The sequence below is a fragment of the Polyodon spathula genome, chromosome 21 (assembly GCF_017654505.1).
Source record: "Polyodon spathula isolate WHYD16114869_AA chromosome 21, ASM1765450v1, whole genome shotgun sequence".
In the NCBI taxonomy this organism is placed as follows: Eukaryota; Metazoa; Chordata; class Actinopteri; order Acipenseriformes; family Polyodontidae; genus Polyodon; species Polyodon spathula.
Genome location: NC_054554.1, coordinates 2,300,915 through 2,321,909, shown reverse-complemented (window position 1 = coordinate 2,321,909; position 20,995 = coordinate 2,300,915). Strand labels below are relative to the sequence as shown.

General features: G+C 41.2%; 1 protein-coding gene across 1 annotated transcript in view; it reads left to right on the top strand.

Moving 5' to 3' along the window:
* The window catches only part of cpne2 (copine II), a 32,582-nt gene extending 12,809 nt beyond the window's left edge, over positions 1-19,773 (top strand). The window contains exons 5-16 of the mRNA XM_041222374.1: positions 1,148-1,219; positions 1,335-1,418; positions 2,747-2,836; positions 3,971-4,069; positions 5,278-5,364; positions 6,430-6,489; positions 9,661-9,794; positions 10,267-10,321; positions 11,212-11,263; positions 11,721-11,854; positions 18,512-18,748; positions 19,218-19,773. Of these exons, the coding sequence (XP_041078308.1) occupies positions 1,148-1,219; positions 1,335-1,418; positions 2,747-2,836; positions 3,971-4,069; positions 5,278-5,364; positions 6,430-6,489; positions 9,661-9,794; positions 10,267-10,321; positions 11,212-11,263; positions 11,721-11,854; positions 18,512-18,748; positions 19,218-19,325 (1,212 nt within the window). The 3' untranslated portion in view covers positions 19,326-19,773. The remainder of the gene's footprint in view (positions 1-1,147; positions 1,220-1,334; positions 1,419-2,746; positions 2,837-3,970; positions 4,070-5,277; positions 5,365-6,429; positions 6,490-9,660; positions 9,795-10,266; positions 10,322-11,211; positions 11,264-11,720; positions 11,855-18,511; positions 18,749-19,217) is intronic.
* Positions 19,774-20,995: the final 1,222 nt, after the last annotated feature.

Here is a 20,995-nt window from a genome sequence, read left to right as displayed (position 1 = left end):
AACTAGGTTCCTTTATTAGCGTGATGGTAGTGTACTCTTCTTCTTCAAACGCTAAGGACAGTTCCTGTTTAGTGATTTAAAGGATGTATTAGCTCAGTTGAATAGAACCCCATTGTCTTTGCTGTGATCAGGCTAGAGAGTTGCTAGGGAGTACCATGCACTGATGTGCATTGCTGTATGTTCTGGTAAGGTCTCAAACCTGGAAAAGGTTTCAGTGTGCCCTTTTTTGGGGCGATTCTCAAGGATTTGAAGAAAAAAAAAAAAGATTTGTGCGTTTAGGTTTTGTTTCAGCTTGCTTTTCCTGCTGAATGTGCCCATGCTGTGTGTCTAGATGTGTCTAGGTGTGGCACAGGTTGGCTGGAGGGGTTGGGCAGCTCCTATCTGTAGGTCTATTCAAAATAAACTCAGAAAAGTAGGAGTGGAATGTTACTCATGCCCATGTCAACAAGCACAGGCACATGAGTGAGTGACCGCCGAAGAATGAAAACTGCTGGGCTGCTAAAGGACTGCGGCTCCCAATTTGTTAAATTCAACACGCGGATGGGGAAACAGGAACTTAAAAAGGAACACAAAACCTGAGATTGCAAAAGGAGTGAAGAACAAACATGATCTTTATACCCCGCTTGTGTTCATCCTGAAGTGTGAATGATGGTTAAAACTTTCCCAGACTTTAGTCATGATCAGTGATGAATGTTTCCAGTGGAGGAAAGGAAGCAGTCTTTGGAAAACCTTGCCTGCCCTGTTGGAAAAACCTGTCTGTCTTGCTGTTCAGTTCTATTGGTATGTGAAGACTTGCATTCACGCTTGGTTCCACCCACTCCAGTGATGCTGATCAATCTCTAAGTTATGCAAATTGGTGCCATGAGTCCAAAGTAAAGAAAGGAATTAGTTATGTAACCTGTAACTAAGCTAAACATGTGACATCTTTGAGCTAGATGGCTGTTTTACGATAAATCATATACAAATAAACTGTATTATGTGTCTCTGTGTGTGTGTGTCTGCCTGTCTTATCTGTAGATGTTAAAAGACATGCTGCAGAAAAAACGTTGCTAGAGTCCCATAATGATCGCAGTTTCATTGCATTACCAATAATGATTAGCAGTGTAGGAAATGTATTTCTCATTCAGATCTCTCTTTCTTTTTGTAGATAGCTGCCCAAGAATTATCAGATAACAGAGTAATATCACTGAGCATGGCAGGCAGAAAGCTAGATAAGAAGGTAAGTCCAGAGCCGCGGCGCTTTGTTCCAGAAACCAACGATCAAATTGGAGATGCTGTGCAGCCTAATCCATACGAACTCGAAGTGAATTAACCAACTCTGCCTCTCGTTTCAGGATTTCTTCGGGAAATCAGATCCATATTTAGAATTTCACAAGCAAGGGGATGATGGGAAGTGGATGCTAGTGCACAGAACAGAGGTACAGGCTGTGCTGTCTCCCGGAAAACCAGCTCCATTTTTTTTCCATTCTACTGTTTGTTTGTTTTTCTCCCACATCAGTCTAAGAGGAAACGGGCCATGCATTTCATTCATTATATTTAGGTTTTGTAAAAATAACTTGTGGTTATTTTTGGATTGGAAAATGTATACAGTTGTTTAAAAAAAAAAAAAATATATATATATATATATATATATATATCCCACAACATTTTTTGTTGCAGGAAAGAGAATGGAATTCGATGTGCTGCAGCTGGTAATGACTCTCTCAAAATTGTGTAGAGATTGTATAGGGTTATATAGCATACCATATATTGAATATGGGTGCAATTACAGTGGGAATGGCTAGTTGTTACTATGAAATGACTAAACTGTGTTCAGAAGACCATTCCCCTGTATCACACAGAAGTAGGAGGCAGCGTGTAAGAGCAGGAATTCATACGATGTAATTACATGGTTATCCATGCCCTGGAATCCTGGTAGTGACTGGTGGTAATGGAAACGAATGAATGGGCACACTTGACCTGCTGAAATCTCCCAGAAACTTTCTTTATTAGTTTCTGTTTGTTTACTTTGCAGCACTTGTTATTTGTCTCTGCAGTCAGTGTGATCAGTGGATGTGATTTCTTGTGTGTGTGTGTCTAGCAGTAACACGTGCAGTATAGCCTGTAGTCTGCTGTGTTTCAGTGAAGGTGTTGCATCCTTTCAGCCTCTTATCAGGGAGATTCTTCAGTATGAAAACATTCAAAAGACAAGGTATTAAGCAGCTGCCCCAGCTACGTTCACAAGAGGAAGGCCTGTGTTTATACCATAGAAGTGACATGTGCAGTTTTTACTTTGGTACTGTACAGCTTTCTTATTTATATGACAAATACACATGTTTACTTATTTAGAATGTCAACGTTTAAACGTTACGTTTGCTATTGCAATACCAACAGAGTTATTTATCTTCTAGTTACTAGCATTTGTTAGCTGGAAATAGCTTGTCACATCCAGCATATTGCCACCCAGCCGTGGTTTGTAGTTTGTAGCATGCCATTCAAGGACGTTCTCTTTTTTTGGAAAAGAGAGATAAATACCAATTGTAATGTAGTTTGCATTGCATGCCTGAATGCCTCGAAAACAAAAGGATTTGATTCATTTGGATCAGTCTTCAGCCGGCTCCTGTGAAGTGGAAAACTGCATTGCTCATTTCGTCTCCCTGTCGAACCAGCCATCGCTGGCAACAAGCACCTGGGCAAGGGCAGCTGAGTAGCTGGGTTGAGATCGCGGGCGAGCGCTTCAAGAGGTTTCTTATACTCTTGTTTGCAGGTTATAAAGAACACGCTGGATCCCGTGTGGAAACCTTTCAGCATGCCTCTGATTTCACTGTGTGGCGGAGATGTGGACAAAACCATAAAGGTAACTTTTTTTGTTTACAGGAACCTTTATTTTTTAACAGGGTCCTCCCTTTTTAAAACTAAGTAAAAGACAAACCACAAACAAGAAAAACAAGCAAAAAACCCAAAAATGTTTCATATTGTCTATAAGTTTCACAAGGACTGGCTTCACCACAGCAGTGAAAGACTCCAGTCTAAGAACCGCTGGATTTAACTTACTAGATGGGCTGCTAGGAACAACCTGAGCAGAGACACTGAGATAGAAACACAAGACAGATACATACAGATCATCCATGATCCACGATTCAAGAAGAATCCTGTCTGGATTCTGAACGATTCAAGAAGAATCCTGTCTGGATTCTGAACAATTCAAGAAGAATCCTGTCTGGATTCTGAACAATTCATGAAGAATCCTGTCTGGATTCTGAACAATTCATGAAGAATCCTGACTGGATTCTGAACAATTCATGAAGAATCCTAACTGGATTCTGAACAATTCATGAAGAACCCTGCCTGGATTCTGAACAATTCATGAAGAATCCTGTCTGGATTCTGAACAATTCATGAAGAATCCTGTCTGGATTCTGAACAATTCATGAAGAATCCTGTCTGGATTCTGAACAATTCATGAAGAATCCTGACTGGATTCTGAACAATTCATGAAGAATCCTGTCTGGATTCTGAACAATTCATGAAGAATCCTGCCTGGATTCTGAACAATTCATGAAGAATCCTGTCTGGATTCTGAACAATTCATGAAGAATCCTGTCTGGATTCTGAACAATTCATGAAGAATCCTGACTGGATTCTGAACAATTCATGAAGAATCCTGACTGGATTCTGAACAATTCATGAAGAATCCTGACTGGATTCTGAACGATTCAAAGATACTATACCAAGGGGCATTCTCAACTCAACATCCCAGCAATGACATAATAGTGGCATGAATGTATAAAAAAAAAGAAACCTAGCCCCAAAGTGATCCTAGCCCCAAAGTGATCCTAGCCCCAGTGATCCTAGCCCCCAGTGATCCTAGCCCCAGTGATCCTAGCTCACAGTGATCCTAGCCCCGGTGATCCTAACCCCAGTGATCCTAACCCCAGTGATCCTAGCCCACAGAAATTGAGTGTTGTTGTTTCTTCTTCTTCTCAATCAGATAATGTGCTATGATTATGACAACGATGGAGGCCACGACTTTATCGGGGAGTTTACGACGACGGTGTCAAAGATGTGTGAAGCGCAGAACACAACGGAGGTACTGACTGGCTTACCATAGCGCTGAAAGGAAAGCTCAGAACACAACAGAATGCAGCTGTCTGAAAGCATGGAAACTGATTTCAAATAGAAAGTAAAAATGTGGTGTCTCAGGGATTGAAACTGTGCGGTTGTTCAAACACTCAGAGCAGTTGCTTAGGGACTCGGTGCTGGACCTTTCCATGTGAATTTAAATTTCCACGTGAATGCAAGTGCCATGAAATAGCATGATGGTAATAAGAGAAACCAGCGCTATTCCACCTTGCATTCTGAGGAAGCTGCATTGGACTGTTGAGCATTTGAGCATCGTTTCTGGTTCAGATTGCAAGCCCATATATAAACCCCAAAACATATTTCAAACCAAAATGAATGTGCAAGATGTGTAAAAAATAAAGCCGCTTATTATGCATTACCTGGAGAGAAGTACATGCTCAAACCAAGAACACATTGACATTAGCAAGCATGTGTCTCGCTCTATACAGAGATCATCGCTGCTGCTGTTTTTTTCCTGGGAGTATGGTGACATAATTTGCATTCCTATTAACTTAATCATAATTGGTGTTTGTTCAGATGTGAGCGCTCAGGATTTCTTTTAAAAGTCTACTCATGACAGCTTTTCTTTGAGATGCAAATAGGCTTGTCTATTTATGCCCTGCGTTGGGTTTTTATACAGTAGCAGTGGCATGACAATGTTCCCTGAAGAACGACTTGCACGGAAACAAAGCCTACCTTAGCTTTCAATAAAACACGGCAGATGGTGTGTTGGCTATTTATTTCCTGGTATATAAGTGCAGTATGTATATAATATATACATCCAGTTTATAACTAGCTGCTTATAAGGATTAAGGCTCTGTGTGTGAATGGATATGTATTTAAATGATTATATATTTATAACCACTGGGAATGTTGTTCCCCAAATACCTACTGTAATGAGAACATCTTGCCTAAGTAGGACAAGCGACAAATTCCACAAATTAGCCAAGTGCCTTTTTTTTCCATTACCTGTTCTAATTAAATGAATGTGCATTCATTTAATTAACTGTGCTTAACTGTATCAGAATGCACAATACATTGATTGGGACTGGTTCAGAACCATGTTGTCATTTCTAAGCCTATTCTTTTCGAAAACCAGCATTGCATGGTATGGGATTAGACCTATTTTCACAAGCACAGAGATTGAATCCCTTGTTTTTCTTTTCTTTGTTGTAGATCGAGTTTGAATGCATTAACCCAAAGAAACAAAAGAAGAAAAAGAGCTATAAAAATTCTGGCATCATCATTCTGAAATCATGTAAGGTGAGCGTGACCCGAAACGTGTGTGGTTTAAACCCTTCCTCATCAGCTGGTAGCACTTTCATCATGCAAATACAGCCAGCCCAAAACAACCTTCTTTAAATTCACTCACGCGTGTATACACCTAGCATTCCTGCTACTGGAAATGCAGTCTCAGTCCATTCTCAACATGATGCTTTTTAGTGAGACTAGATTCGTGTCAACAAGCGTTACTATTGCAGTAAAGCGAACTGTTTAGTAATAATTTAAAAAAAATGTAAATGTTGGTTAACATGGAAAGAAGTTTGACTGCAATGTAAGATACACGTGTTTGCAAGTTTGTACGCTCCATTCGTTTTGAAAGGAGATTATCAGAGGAGGTATAGTAACTGGTGAATGCGAGATTGCATTTCATTGCACTGCCGACGGTCGTCTCACTGCTGGAATAAACACCATCACACATTGCTGGAGGAACCGATGCGCTCAAGAGATAACATGGGTTAAGCATAAAGGAACACAGGGCCATGCTTAGGCAGTGTGAGCCAGAACCAGTTTTCTTTATGACACGCACGTGAGACTCTCCACAGGGGGTTGCCCAGGGTGATTGAACCCACAAAGAGAAGAAAGGAGGGTGGGGCTGAGGTCAGTGGCTGCTTAATCAAGGTTCACTCGGCTCAGCTCACTTCTCTCTTTCATTAAGGAGACATTAAGGAGAGATTACTGGAGACTTGTCGATCGAGAAAGTCCTGGAGGATGAAACCTACAGTATTGCATTGTATTATTTTGTTCTGTTCTGTTTTGTTTTGAACTTAAGTTTTGCACCATACAGTTTGCATATGAAAGTGTGATCTGTACTGTTTTGCTTTGAGTGTTCTTTTTGTTTCCGGAAATAAACCTGTATATATTGAATAAACCAAACTAATATCTGAAGAAAAGGACTGTGCATTTCTTTCCTCAAGAAACAATTACTCACTACTTTTAAAAAAACTACATCAGTAAAGCATTTGTTGCATTATTTGTTTTGTCGCTTGTAAGTTTTGGATAAGCTGCAAGAGTATGAGACTGAATGCCTCTTTTACAATTTTACAGATTGCAAGAGACTACTCGTTTTTGGATTACATTCTCGGTGGCTGTCAACTAATGTTTACTGTAAGTAAAAGAGCTTCATTTTGTAATTTAGTTTTGTAGTAAGTGTTAAAAAGAAGCTGTGACATCCAACAAGCTGTCCGACATCACAGCTGATTCAATGGAAAAAGGTGTTGCTCATTTCAATGCACACAGTAACCCCCACACTGTGTGCAGGAGAATGAGTAACAGTACAGACCTGATCACTGCACAGCATGGAGCGAGTAACGGTACAGACCTGATCACTGCACAGCATGGAGCGAGTAACAGTACAGACCTGATCGCTGCACAGCATGGAGCGAGTAACAGTACAGACCTGATCGCTGCACAGCATGGAGCGAGTAACAGTACAGACCTGATCGCTGCACAGCATGGAGCGAGTAACAGTACAGACCTGATCACTGCACAGCATGGAGCGAGTAACAGTACAGACCTGATCACTGCACAGCATGGAGCGAGTAACAGTACAGACCTGATCACTGCACAGCATGGAGCGAGTAACGGTACAGACCTGATCACTGCACAGCATGGAGCGAGTAACGGTACAGACCTGATCACTGCACAGCATGGAGCGAGTAACGGTACAGACCTGATCACTGCACAGCATGGAGCGAGTAACGGTACAGACCTGATCACTGCACAGCATGGAGCGAGTAACGGTACAGACCTGATCACTGCACAACATGGATTTCCAGAGTGTGTCATCACGCTACCCTGCAACCCCAGGTTGACTGGTCAATTGTCTTTTGTAATGGTGGTCAATCCTTGCTGTAAAGCTGAGAGAACACAAAGCCACTTTTTCAGGAGCAGTGGCTTGAAACCTGGTTCCAAGAGACCGGGAGACCTAGTTTGAGGCAACTTTGCTGTATCAAACCCCAAGTCTCCCCTGGTGTGCCATGCAGTGCCCTGAAACCTTGTCTCCTTAAACTGTTCCAAGCCACAAAGTGACTTTGTGTTCCCTCAGCTAAACACGCCTCGCACTGTGGTCCTTGGTTTCCTGTTTCCAGATGCATTGTGATATAGTCATAACCAATATCTTGCTCATATATTTTTGCTTCTGTCATTTTTACAGGCAGCTAACTAAAGTTTAAGAAATACTAATAGAAACATTATGAATTCTGGCAAAAGTTTTGACTAGAAGTATGTTTTGTCAATTGGGGGGGGGGGGGGGGGGGGGGGGGGGGGGGGGGGGGGGGGCTAAAAGCGGGTATCTCTTATGTAACTTATAAAGATTTCTAGTTGAGAATTATATTTAATTATAATAATAATAATAATAATAATAATAATAATAATATAATAATAATAATAATAATAATAATAATAAAAATAACCTTGAAGACTATAAGATAAAGACTTTTTGAAATGTGTCTATGAACATTGTGGAAGGTGAATGCAATCCAGCCTTGTCCAGTGCACTGGTCTATATATAAATATAACAGTGTATTTTTAAAGAGTGTATATAGAGACACAGGAAGAGAAGGTATGCGTTACTATGGAAACCACAGTGCTACGCAGAAGCTTGAACTGATAAATGAAGGCCGTGATTCTAGTGAAATAAGGGGACAAAACATGATAAAGGAAGATGTTTTAATGTGTATATTTATATAAAAGCATTAATCATTTTAATTTTGAGAGATTTTTTTTCAAATAAGTTTTTTTTTCTATGCTATCTAGCTACTTTTAGCTACAACAGATACAGTACTTTTATGTAAAACACACAAATAAACCAGTCTAGGTGTAATAATGCACTAATGTAAACCAGTCTAGGTGTAATAATGCACTAATGTAAACCAGTCTAGGTGTAATAATGCACTAATGTAAACCAGTCTAGGTGTAATAATGCACTAATGTAAACCAGTCTAGGTGTAATAATGCACTAATGTAAACCAGTCTAGGTGTAATAATGCACTAATGTAAACCAGTCTAGGTGTAATAATGCACTAATGTAAACCAGTCTAGGTGTAATAATGCACTAATGTAAACCAGTCTAGGTGTAATAATGCACTAATGTAAACCAGTCTAGGTGTAATAATGCACTAATGTAAACCAGTCTAGGTGTAATAATGCACTAATGTAAACCAGTCTAGGTGTAATAATGCACTAATGTAAACCAGTCTAGGTGTAATAATGCACTAATGTAAACCAGTCTAGGTGTAATAATGCACTAATGTAAACCAGTCTAGGTGTAATAATGCACTAATATAAACCAGTCTAGGTGTAATAATGCACTAATATAAACCAGTCTAGGTATAATAATGCAGCCACTGTGAATAGCCTATTGTCCATTTTACCTGAACATTGATTAAAGATTGAGTAAAGAGTGAAATGTTATGTCACATGTCTTTAAAGATTTACAAGATACAGTGTTAAAAGCAAATAGAAATCAATCAAATGCAGTTAATGATGTGTTGTTCATCCACACTTGCATTGAATTGCTGGCTCTCAGTGTAAAGCTGTTAAGACCTCTTATAATATCCAGCATATTTAGACAGTGCTATGTTATAAAGCTGTACTGTGTACAAAGCGCAGGTTCCAGAAGCACACATTTCTATATCCAGTGAGACAGGATGCTTTCAGTTTCTATGGTAATATACAGTTAGCTGCTATTCTCAGTTGCAATGGGGGGTGGGGAGGGTGTTCAGAAAAAGTCTCTGCATTCAGATCCCTGCAGAGTCAAGCTTTATTTCTTCATGTGCTGTTTTTTTCCTCTCCACATCCCTCCCATGGACTGAACTGTTATTCATCTGGAGGAGGAAACCAGATGACGCTCTGAAATGTGATTATTAAACAGCACAAAAGATGCGCCATGTGCAGCCTGTGTTACAATCCCAGTAGCAACTGCACCACCCAAGATCTCGCAATGTCACCAGACTGTTGTCAGTCACATTATAATACAAGAGCTTACTGAGTGTTCAGTGTTTCGGGGTCCCAACTATTGGATTGTATAGTTTTGTGGTCTCATGTAAAGCAAACCATGCGTTTCACAGCCAAAGAGGATAAAAAAAAAAAACAAATTGCTCATAGGAGGCCCCGCTAAAGTCACATAATTATACCAGAATTCAGGACTCTGCATTGTACATTGGCTAGATTAGCCACGGCGCGTGTGGTTATACCCCCAAGCCAAGCAACTTTATGCCAGCCATGTATAAATGAAATGACTACGGGATCGTCACGTCATGCTTTTTTTTCCCTTAGGTTGGCATCGACTTCACAGCGTCCAATGGAAACCCACGGGATCCCTCCTCGTTGCATCATATCAACCCCATGGGGACGAACGAGTACCTGGCAGCGATATGGGCAGTGGGGCAGATCATCCAAGACTACGACACGTAAGCCCCTCCTTGTGAGCAGAGGGAGAAAGCAAGAGATAGTAAATAAAGCGTAAAACCAAGAAACTACGGGAGACCCAGATTTTTATTTGGCCATTTAGAATAAAAAACAAACTTTACAGCCCTGTGCTTAGCACTGTAAAACCAGCATCATACAATCTGTGAAATGTATTCAGTGCATTCAGTACTGTTAGGTATTATAGCAATGTGTATACATACACCTCAATGCACAGGTTTAACTGGTTCTTTATGGTTGTTTATTGATTGTTCAATTGTGACTGACACGCAGAGAACAGTACGATAACAAAGTCAAACATTTCAGCTATACCAACATCACAAGTTTGCATGCATGCAGACTGGACTGTGCCTGCGTAAATGATATACTCAGCACATAGGGGGAGCAGCAGAGCTGTTTCTAATGTAGGTGAGACCTCAGCTTCAGAGATGATTCTTTCTTTCTTTTTTCTTTCAGAGACAAAATGTTTCCTGCGCTGGGATTTGGTGCCCAGCTGCCCCCGGACTGGAAGGTAAATGGCTTCGGTGCCCAGGGTTTGAGTGATGCTATTCCAGCTTCAAAAGCAGGATGGTGATGAGGATGAATATAGCACCTTTTAGAGGGATTGTCAGTGCAGAGAGACTGAGACTAACCAGACTATTTTATTATGCTTTGATGGTCGCGTAACGTAATTGTAATTAGCTGGTTTAATGAAGCATATTAAAACCATGATATAGCACTTGTAAACACATCGTAAATGAGTGGTGAACACAATATGGGCATGCTCTTGCAGATCTTCATAAAGAATGGGATTTCTTTGTATTCAGATCCCTTCAATATCTCTAGAGCTTGTCTGTGTAGGCTGTGCTGTATGTTTCTGTTTGGTCTTGCCATCACCAGTTTGATCGGGTGAAATGCAAGGATTCGTTTTTTATACCAGTATTACTTTAACCCTCTCCACCTTCGCCAAAGCATATTACTGGTAAGCTTGCAAACCCATGCAGCGTACACGATTCAAGGGGGTTCAATAATCAATCAGTCCGATCAATCCATTCATTGGTTGACTGGAAAGTTAGATCTGCCTTTGTTTTGGTTTCCAGAGCTGAAACAGAGTGTACTTACTGGATAATGCAGTCCAGCTGCAGCTTAACCTGATGGGGTATAGATGGCTCAAACTGACAGCTAAGAAACATGTTCTCCCCCAGACTGTTTTTACTGGTCTAATATTTACAGTAAATAACCACATGGGGGAATACAAAACGACCAGCTCTCATCAATCCACAAGATCCTTTTGTGTTTGAGTGTTCATATTGTAACCCATCCAGAACCACATGCTTCACTTTTAATGGGTTTAGTAGGCAGAGGGCTTGAGCTGTTTTCAGCCTGTTTATTCTAAAAGGTTTTTTTTTTCTGTTTCCGCAGGTATCGCATGAATTTGCCATTAACTTCAATCCCACAAACCCCTTTTGTTCAGGTGCGTATTCCCCAGTCCCATCCTCTTTTAAATTTGAGTTCCCCTTCTTTTTTTTGAAGTTTCGTTGTTTCTTAATTTCTTCACAAACGGTTTTAATTGACAGACTAATTCAACCCTCCGTGGGTTGTCATTCCCCAGTCCTTCTGCGCTGTTCACACAATCCTCAGAGAGTTCAACAGCCGATTTAAAATGAGTCGTAACACTAGTGGAATATCACTGCCACTCTCATTTTGTTCCAAAGCAGAATCACATGGTTTTGTAAAACCAGCACTTCATTAAGGAAGCAATACATTTAAATGATCTAATTTACTCTAGAAGTTTAATGGTATAAATAATAGAATAAGATTTTATAGTTATTTGTTTAACTTGCTTTGCAATAGCATTCTAAGAGGGAAGTTACTTTGATACATTTTGTGTGATGCTACTAATTAATTTGAAATTGATTTCCTCTCTGCAGGTGTGGAAGGGATAGTCCAGGCGTACTCCGCCTGTCTGCCTCATGTACGGTTTTATGGACCGACAAACTTCTCTCCGATAATCAACCACGTCGCCCGCTTTGCGTCTCAGGCAGTGCAACAGGAAGTAGCCGCAGTAAGTATAAAAAGGATAGTATCTGTATGGGCGCCCTTTGTTACTTTTGCATGGCATGGCCCCATTGTAGAATACTGATGCATCCGGGTTAAAATGAAGAACAAAGTCCAGTTTGGCGAGCGCTTATGTATTGCTCATATTTTGCTACATGTTTAATAGTCTCACATTTCATACAGCATGTTGGCAAAATGGTCACTTCATTCACCTTGTCATTCAGGTGCACACAGCAAAAAGAGCAGCAAATTCTGTCAAAAAATGAATGTCAGTCTTGAGGGTTGTGAATTCACACATCATAAAATCAGTTCAGCATTTTTAAATCACAATGGCCAGTGACTTCAGCCCTGTTTAATTTAGAATCTGATGTCAGTACTGCTCAAGCTGTAGCTTGTTTTTTTTTTTCTACAATGTGAAACAGTGATCCCCTTTATTTCAGAGGTCTGATTGATTTCGTGATCTAAGCGTGGGTGCGGCTTGTGTTATGCAATGGAAAGGCTGTGTAATTGCAGTTAAATGACAGCAGTGCTTTGTAGCAATTGAGGTTTTAAAAGCAACAATATTTAAAGTTCCATTAATTCACGCAGGCACCAGTGCCGATTCCCTCACTGAAATCAAGCCACTGTGAGGAACCCTACCATTGAAACAAGTCTCAGCACTTCTGTGATGTGTTGTGGTGTGCATTTCCCAAGCACCCTTCCTTCTGGGGAAAGCAATGTGCATCATTATGTTAGTAAGAGGCACTAGTGGGACCAGGAGGAAGTGCCAGGATATTAATAACCTTCTTGCTTCTTTGCAGAATATCTTGTGACTGAAGGGAGGTAATGACAGCCAGTTAAACACAGTGTGCAGATGCTAGGGATGCTCTGGGAATGACTTAATTTGTTATATTTTATTAATGCACTGTTGGTCGCCTATTTTATCTTCTATCAGAAATGTTTGTTGTTTTTTTAATAGTGATCAAGCTGTTGGCTTCTGATGCATGTGATGCCACTCTTCACATAGCTTCATTCATTGAAAGGAATTCACTGCACCGTTTTACTCCAAAGTGTCATTTTTACTATTTTATTATCTGGAAAGAAAAAAAAAGCTATCTGAATACCTAAGAGTCCTGCATTCAATTCCTTAGTGGTTAATTTCAAGTTCTGAAACTTCAATAAATGCTGCTGATGACACTTTGGTGTTACTGGTTTTGAGAATTAACCCGGTTTCGCTTTATTTACCAGGTCTGTAGAAAAGGCCACTGTTTGCAGTTTTTCGTTGTCTTTAATGTATGTAACAGAGCAGAGTCTGGGTGCGAACTGGCGACCCCGTGCAGCAGAACCAGGGTTCAGTCTGAACTGGCGACCCCGCGCAGCAGAACCAGGGTTCAGTCTGAACTGGCGACCCCGCGCAGCAGAACCAGGGTTCAGTCTGAACTGCAGCAGAACCAGGGTTCAGTCTGAACTGGCGCAGCAGAACCAGGGTTCAGTCTGAACTGGCGACCCCGCGCAGCAGAACCAGGGTTCAGTCTGAACTGGCGACCCCGCGCAGCAGAACCAGGGTTCAGTCTGAACTGGCGACCCCGTGCAGCAGAACCAGGGTTCAGTCTGAACTGGCGACCCCGCGCAGCAGAACCAGGGTTCAGTCTGAACTGGCGACCCCGCGCAGCAGAACCAGGGTTCAGTCTGAACTGGCGACCCCGCACAGCAGAACCAGGGTTCAGTCTGAACTGGCGACCCTGCGCAGCAGAACCAGGGTTGGGGACTAACATTGGTATTCTGGAGGTGTTGTAACTTGTCTGTGATTCTGTGTAGCGCGGCACAGCTGTCACACTAGCGAGACTCATCACAATCATGCCTCTGAATACATTTATGCTCTTCTATACTGCATCTGTTTCAAACTGGTTGGAGATCACCATAGCAACACATTATATCTCTAGGCATTGTTTCTGGGATTGCTGAATTCTCTATCGGTGATTGTTGATGACAGCAAGGATTATCAGAACATTTATAATACAATCGTGTTTGCTTTGCAAATTTATTTCAGTTCTCTGAAACTGCTTGTTTTGGGCGATTTGTGTTTTTATATATATATATATATATTCGAAGTAGACCCAGATATATGAAACCCTGCTGTAAAAGAAAAGTACCTAAAGCACACAAACCCTGCTCTTGTGTGGTAAAGCTTAGTGAAAGCATAGGAAAGCAATGTACACCATGTTATAAGCATAGGAAACGCATGGGGCATGGGCCATGGTGATCTTTTATAAGGGTTTGGCTACATATCATATCATATGTCTGAAATGAATTTCAGCATTTGTAAAAGAGCAGTCATAGTAAATGTTTAAAGCCATTCCATGCAGTAACCATAACAATGATATTCACAGCAAATACATACAATAGAAGTGCATAAATAACAACATTTTAATTATGGGGGAGAGGGGTGTGCCCAAACCATAAACCAGTTCAAATAAACACGTCTCTAATGGGCACCGTGTACAGTATATATGACTGCATCGTTCGAATGTGTTTACTGAAGTGTTCAGAAACAATATGTAAACGCTGTTCTGTGCTGGAAAATGTGACCTACTTTACTTTTGACAATCTTTCCATGTAGGAACAGTGTGTGCTTTAGTGTGAAATCCAGACAGCTGAACAGTGTAAGACTGGTTAGAGGGAATAATAAGCAGTCATTACTGTGTTTCTGCTGGAAGGCTGTGAATGCAGAATGCACTTACTCATAATTGCATACTGTCACTGCACATGCTGCAACACGCTCCTTTAATCTACTTGAGAGTTATTATTGTTTCTTTCCATTGATAGAGATTTAATAATACAATAATTCACACAGTGTGGTTTCACAGTCCAGGATAGAAATATATCTGCTTTTTCAATGGATCACTTCAGAGGCACCACACCCTTTTTGGTTGCCCAGTAGAATGGGAAAGGGATAGCAGGTGTTATTAATATTATTCATTTCCAGTAGCTGCAGGTGTTGTACTGTGTGTTTCCAGTGCTGCTTGGTGCTGCTCTTTTTAAACACACTGTACCTGTTGCAAAGCACAACTGTCCACCCGTGTAAGAGGTGCAGAGGGATGTTTTTTTCTTCTTTTTGTTCCTGCTTCGTTCGGGACAGAGCATTTTACCCTGCTGCCATGTAAGGTGCAGCATCTCTTTCCTCTGTTCCACTTTCACCTGAAGCAGAGACTTGGGGCTGTGTGAGCCGAGGCTAATAAATTGGCTAATAAACCACACAAGTGTCTCTCAGAAAGCTTGAGGGATGTGAAACCAATTAAAACTCCCAAACAAGATCCTGTTCCATTTCAGATAAACTTTCTGTCACTTTGCAACCTCAGCAATGAAAATTTTGACAACCAGCGAACACACCCCCGCCTGTCATGACATCTAATAACTGGGCTCAGCAGCAGGAAAATGGTTATCCATTGAAACTGTATTACATTCGTCATAACTGGGAAAGGATCGTTGTAAAACAGCTGTGTTTTCAATAACCTGCAGGTTATTCATATCGTCAAAGATTTGGGGCCCATTATGGTTGTGAAGTGAACATTAAACATGTACCGATAACCGGTAATAATAAATCAGGACTGTCGCGGACTTGCAGTGTGTGTGTGTGTCTATACACACACACACACACACACACACACACACACACACACACACACACACACACACACACACACACACACACACACACTGAATGAGCAGCCCAAGCAGAGCTGCAAAGACGGTCCCCAGTTGATGCAGCTAATGAGAGAATGAGAACCTGAGAAGCTAATGAGATCCTGATGATTAGGTCTGTTAGTGCATTAAAGACCCCAGCTTCTGAAGGAGAGCAGCAGGGGAACGGGACACTATCAAAAGGGGGCTGCCTTAACTGTCCTTTTCAGATGCAGCTGCCAGCATAACTAGTGGTCTGCTTTGATAATCCGCGCAGCGGGCGAGATCTGAGAAAAACACCCGCTTTAGTCTTTTATAACCGCACAAGAAAAACCAAATTACCAGTGGCTCCAGGGTGCCCACGTTTGTTATTTGATGCAGGAGGAAAAATAAACCCAACAGAACAGGGCTGGCTTTTCATTAGCACGGACAAGAGGAACGGCAATGAAAAATAAAAAAAGCTTTTGCTAAACGACTCTCTTGTTTTAGATTTAACAAGGCGCTTTTAACTTGGAGATCTGCACAAGTTTTCGACAGGGTAAGAGCTGAAGTTTTTGCAGGTTATTAAAATGGTTTTGCTGGTTCAAGCAAAAGTCCTTTCATTGTAGACTTTGATCATCAGCTGACTTAGCAGAAGTGAACCAGGGTGTTAAATCAGGAGAGTACAGTAGCTGTAAATGTGGTCTGAGGAACAAAAACTCCCTTTAATGAGGGCCAGACTAGTTCTCACGAAGGTACAACAGTTTCACTGAAGAGCAGAGATTCAAAGGCAGCTAAATTTCAAATCAGCACACGAACAAACATAGACACTTGTGTGCAAAAAAAAAAATCCCCTTTCTTGCTGAAGAGCAACACACCAAACCAGATAGATACCTTCAAAATGAAATCTGAAGGTTTTAGAAGAGGGGAGTCATGATGGAAATCAGCAAGCTTGGAGAATTTGAATTTGAGCACAAAGAACATTTTGCAGAAAGAAAAAAAAAAAGCTTGATTAAATCAGTGCTTCTATTTAAGGAGTTCCTGCACTTGAAAGACAGCTGTACTGGATAGTTATTCAGACACAATTTATCTTTTATGTCATTCATCAAACTTTGTTACTGAACAGTCTCCCTAGAAACCTGTGCTAATTGACATCTTTATTATCTTCATTACATTCTGAGCAGACATTTGCAGCCAATTGCCTTGTGAACTGCAGCTAGTCCAGTATTACTGATGTTTCTTGCACAACAGCCTGGAAAGCATTACGCTGGTATAGATCCAGTTCATGAGGACACTGGCATGTTAACATTTAATGAGAGCCAGTTCGCTTGTGTTTAACACATTTTATTGGGCTTTTTAGCTGTATGTTCAAAAACTTGATGCACAGAACTGTGCAAGACATCAGCTGCCTGAATAATAACGATAAGAATTCAATCATTATGGGATATAAAAAGGACCAGAGACCCTGTGGGGAAAAAAGATTGGTCGCAAAAGGAAAGTGGGAATCTTCTTAGCTGAATTCTCCCTGCATTATTCAACAGGAATAGTTGTTTTCGAGAAGGATAACCAGACAAGTCCTTTTCCTGTTTTCCATCATGAAATGACTTCATGCTTTCCTGCATCTCCTGCTTCATGGTGTTTTTTCCTGTTGATGTCTCTGTAGGATCAGTGTAGTAAAGTCTGCTCCCTCGAGTCTGTGTTTATACAGTGATGTATGAAAACACATCTTGACAATGATCTGTTCTGGCAGGCTGGGACCACAATTGTGCCAGAACAGTGAGTCATCACAATTAAATAAATTGATGATTTAAGGGTACGTAGAAAAACCTGCTGGATCGTCGCTTTCCAGTACCAGGGTTGGCAATGCTCTAAGAAATGTTCCATCTTCAGTACTGTCTTCTCCAGGTCTGTATAAAGCTATAACAATTACAGTACTCCAAACAATTAAGCACTGCTCAGAGATTCTGTTTAGCACTCATCAACACAGTCATTTACAGAACATAATCTATGCCAGGTCTGCATCAGTGCTTGAGGAGCTCATACCCCATACTGACTCTGTATGGAGGGAGGTGGACAATTCACAGCACAGACAGTACCGTTGGATACATGTATTGCATCACACCTCGCCTGGTACCTGTTTTACAGTAAATCAACTCTGGTAGTGGGGCATTCGATACTAGCCCTTCTTTGTTTGAAGCAGTCCCGATATACTGTACAGTTCTGATGATGAGACCAAGGATTCGGGGCATTGTGAATTTTAGATGCAGAAGCAAGCAATTATCTTAAGTAAGCTCCATAAATGCCAAGGTCGGGAGGCAGAATCTCTGGAATAAAAAAAAAAAAAACCTCAAATGACTCTATTATGTGTAGCAGACAGTAGACGTGATAAGTGACATTACTTAGCACAGTAAATTAAAATGTCATCGCTTGATTTTATGCTTAGCGTCAGATGCTTTCAAGTATTTCTGATAAGCTGTTCTTGAGAGTGACCCGGCACATAGCAATCACAGCTTGCTGTCTGTCATATTCCTGTTCAGTTATGACATGCATGGAATGTTTATCTGTTTGTCATTGGCCATGTTGCTTTAGATTTGCTGAGGGATGCTTTTTTTCAAGAAGGGACACTTCATCTGCTGATATGTATCCTGACAAACCAGAAAAACAAACAAAATTAGATTGAACGTTGTGGAAAGATGCATGCAAGCATGAATGCAAACGTGAAAGCTGCTTCTTGTTGGAACTGGATTAAAATGTAGTATAGCTTTTATTGCTCTTTACCTAGAATAATCCCCCCACCCCTCTAAATATTTACCTCAATTTATTCCAGCCCAGGTCTTTGTTCCAACCGTGTGTAGTAAACCACTGACCAGGGCTTAAAGTCAGTGAACTGTACCAATAAGAAAAGGAGTGGATTACCCCTCCAGGACTGGAGTTGCCTACCCCTTCCATTACCCTGTGGGTTCTGCTATCTCCTGGTGCTGATAAAATCCGTGTGATGATGTGCTGGTCTCTGCTTCGTTTGCAGCAATATTTCACCCTGCTGATCATCACGGATGGCGTGATCAGCGATATGGACGAGACGCGCCACGCCATCGTGCAGGCCTCCAAGCTGCCCATGTCAGTCATCATCGTGGGCGTGGGGAACGCGGACTTCGCCGCCATGGAGTTCCTGGACGGAGACAATCGGATCCTGAGGTCCTATACCGGCGAGGAGGCAGCGCGGGACATCGTGCAGTTTGTACCTTTCAGAGAGTTCAGAAACGTGAGTGCCCAACGTGCTTTCTTTCTGTGAAGCAGCATCACCGTGGGACTTCCGCGAGGGAGTTTCAGAAATGCTTCTGTAGTGATGGGTTGTGGGTTTAGTTTTTTTTTACATTTCTGTATACCCACTATCCCTGGCTGTACCTATTATTAAAAGGCAAGGGTTTTTTTTTTTTTGTGGTATTGATAAAGAGCCAAGACTCAGAGTAAAACAAAGCTGAGATGTTTGAGACAGGGTTGGGGTCAATTCATGTTTTTCAATTCCATTTCCATTTTAAATTCCCAGTTCTTTCTCAATTTAAAAATAGTGATTTTATTAAATATTGAAGTAAAGCTTTGAAAATATACCCCAACATAATCAAACTACACCTTAATAAAATCAGTGAAAGCTTTGTGAATGTTGCCCATAGCCAGTTTCATCGCTGTGGCTAATTGTGTTTTTTTTATTCTGCTTGTTTGTTTTATCTCAGGCACCAAAAGAAACGTTGGCCAGATCCGTTCTGGCAGAGCTACCCCAGCAGGTCTCTCAGTACTTCAAACAGAAGAACCTGTCGCCATGCAGCTCTGACCCCGAATAGAGACACACGCCAGTCAACTCATCTTGCATGTTGCCAAAACCCTAGCACTGTTTACAAAAAAGAAACTGCATGAGAGTATTTTTATTCGCTATGTCTGATTTTTAAATTACTGTCCTAATCAGCGTCCGAGTCTTTAAGAAGGAGAACTCCCCCGTTCTTCCGGAAGAACCTGCAGAACACTAACTGGGAGTGGTGGGGGGGTGGGAGGGGGGAAGAGTATTGAATGTTACTATGATCTAATGTTCTGTAATATTTTTTAAATATTTTAATGTCAGTATCTTAAGTAGAGTTATATAAACATGAACCTGTCTTGGTTAGTGACTTGTTAACTGTGATACGAAAAAAAAGAAGTACTTTTGTCAAGTTCTACATGTTGACTATTTTATACTGTTTATTGTTATCTTTGTTATACTCAGGTTTCAAACCAGTCAATAAATACACTTTTAACACGACACATTTTAGTTTTTGGAGTCCTCCCTCTCTACATATTCGGTTTTTTTACAGCTAATCCTTATCATGGGAGCGTATCTGCTCCCAAAATAGAGACGTGTTTTATTAAAGTTTTTTTTTTTAATAGGTGCCTACACTTAACTGAGTGGATGAGACAAACACTTTGTGAATGCTAACAAAATCGTTCATACTTTAGCTGCCCGGCAATCTTTTCTTCTCTTTGTTTTACTAAGTTTACCTTTTTAGTTTTTTGGCCTGTGTTTGGGGTGGGGGCCTGGCTGAAGCTATGTGGGGCGGGGCGGGACAGGACAGTATATAAGGAGGAGCGTTTTAGTTTTTTGGCCTGTGTTTGGGGTGGGGGCCTGGCTTGAAGCTATGTGGGGTGGGGCGGGACAGGACAGTATATAAGGAGGAGCGTTTTAGTTTTTTGGCCTGTGTTTGGGGCAGGGTCCTGGCTGAAGCTGTGTGGGGCGGGGTGGGACAGGACAGTATATAAGGAGGACCTTTTGTTAATGCAGTTAGTTCTGTGCCGGACTCTGTAGTGAAGGGTATTTTCTCTTGTCCAATTCACAGTTTAGATTTCAATGCTGGTTGACCAGATAACCTTTTGCAACCATTTTGAGAAAGTAATGGCAGAGTTTCAATACTGATGCATGTCATATTTTTTTTTTTTTGCCAATCTGTGTCAATGGTCACTGAATGCCTACCTCCACAGGCATATTCTGCTATAGGTGGATGACACAGTATCAGTACTAAGGAATGTGCTGTGCTAGTGGAGAGCTGATCCAGAGAGTCCAGACAAGGATCGGACCCCAGGATCCTGTGCGATTCCTGCCTGGGAGAGAAGTCAGCTTGACTGGCACCAAGTTCCCTCCCCACTGCAAGGGCGACATCTACCAAGTAAGTGTTTAATTAGCACAGAGAAAAATTGCTAAACAATATGATGTAATTCCAATACTTACACTTGCTATGATATCCTTGCCAAAGTAACCCAGACACAGTACACCTGCTTATTGTGATCGCCCTTTAATTAAATCAGTGGTATACTGTCAATGATAAATCTTGTTTCCCCAACCCCTACCTGATTTCCAACTATTCTGAATCCAACGTGAACCCAACACTTTTTAGAAGAGGAAGATGCATTTTTCCTTACGGCTAAAGTGGTCTTTGGGAGACTAAACAAACTGTACTGTAAACAGCAGGTCTGTTTTCTGATAAAG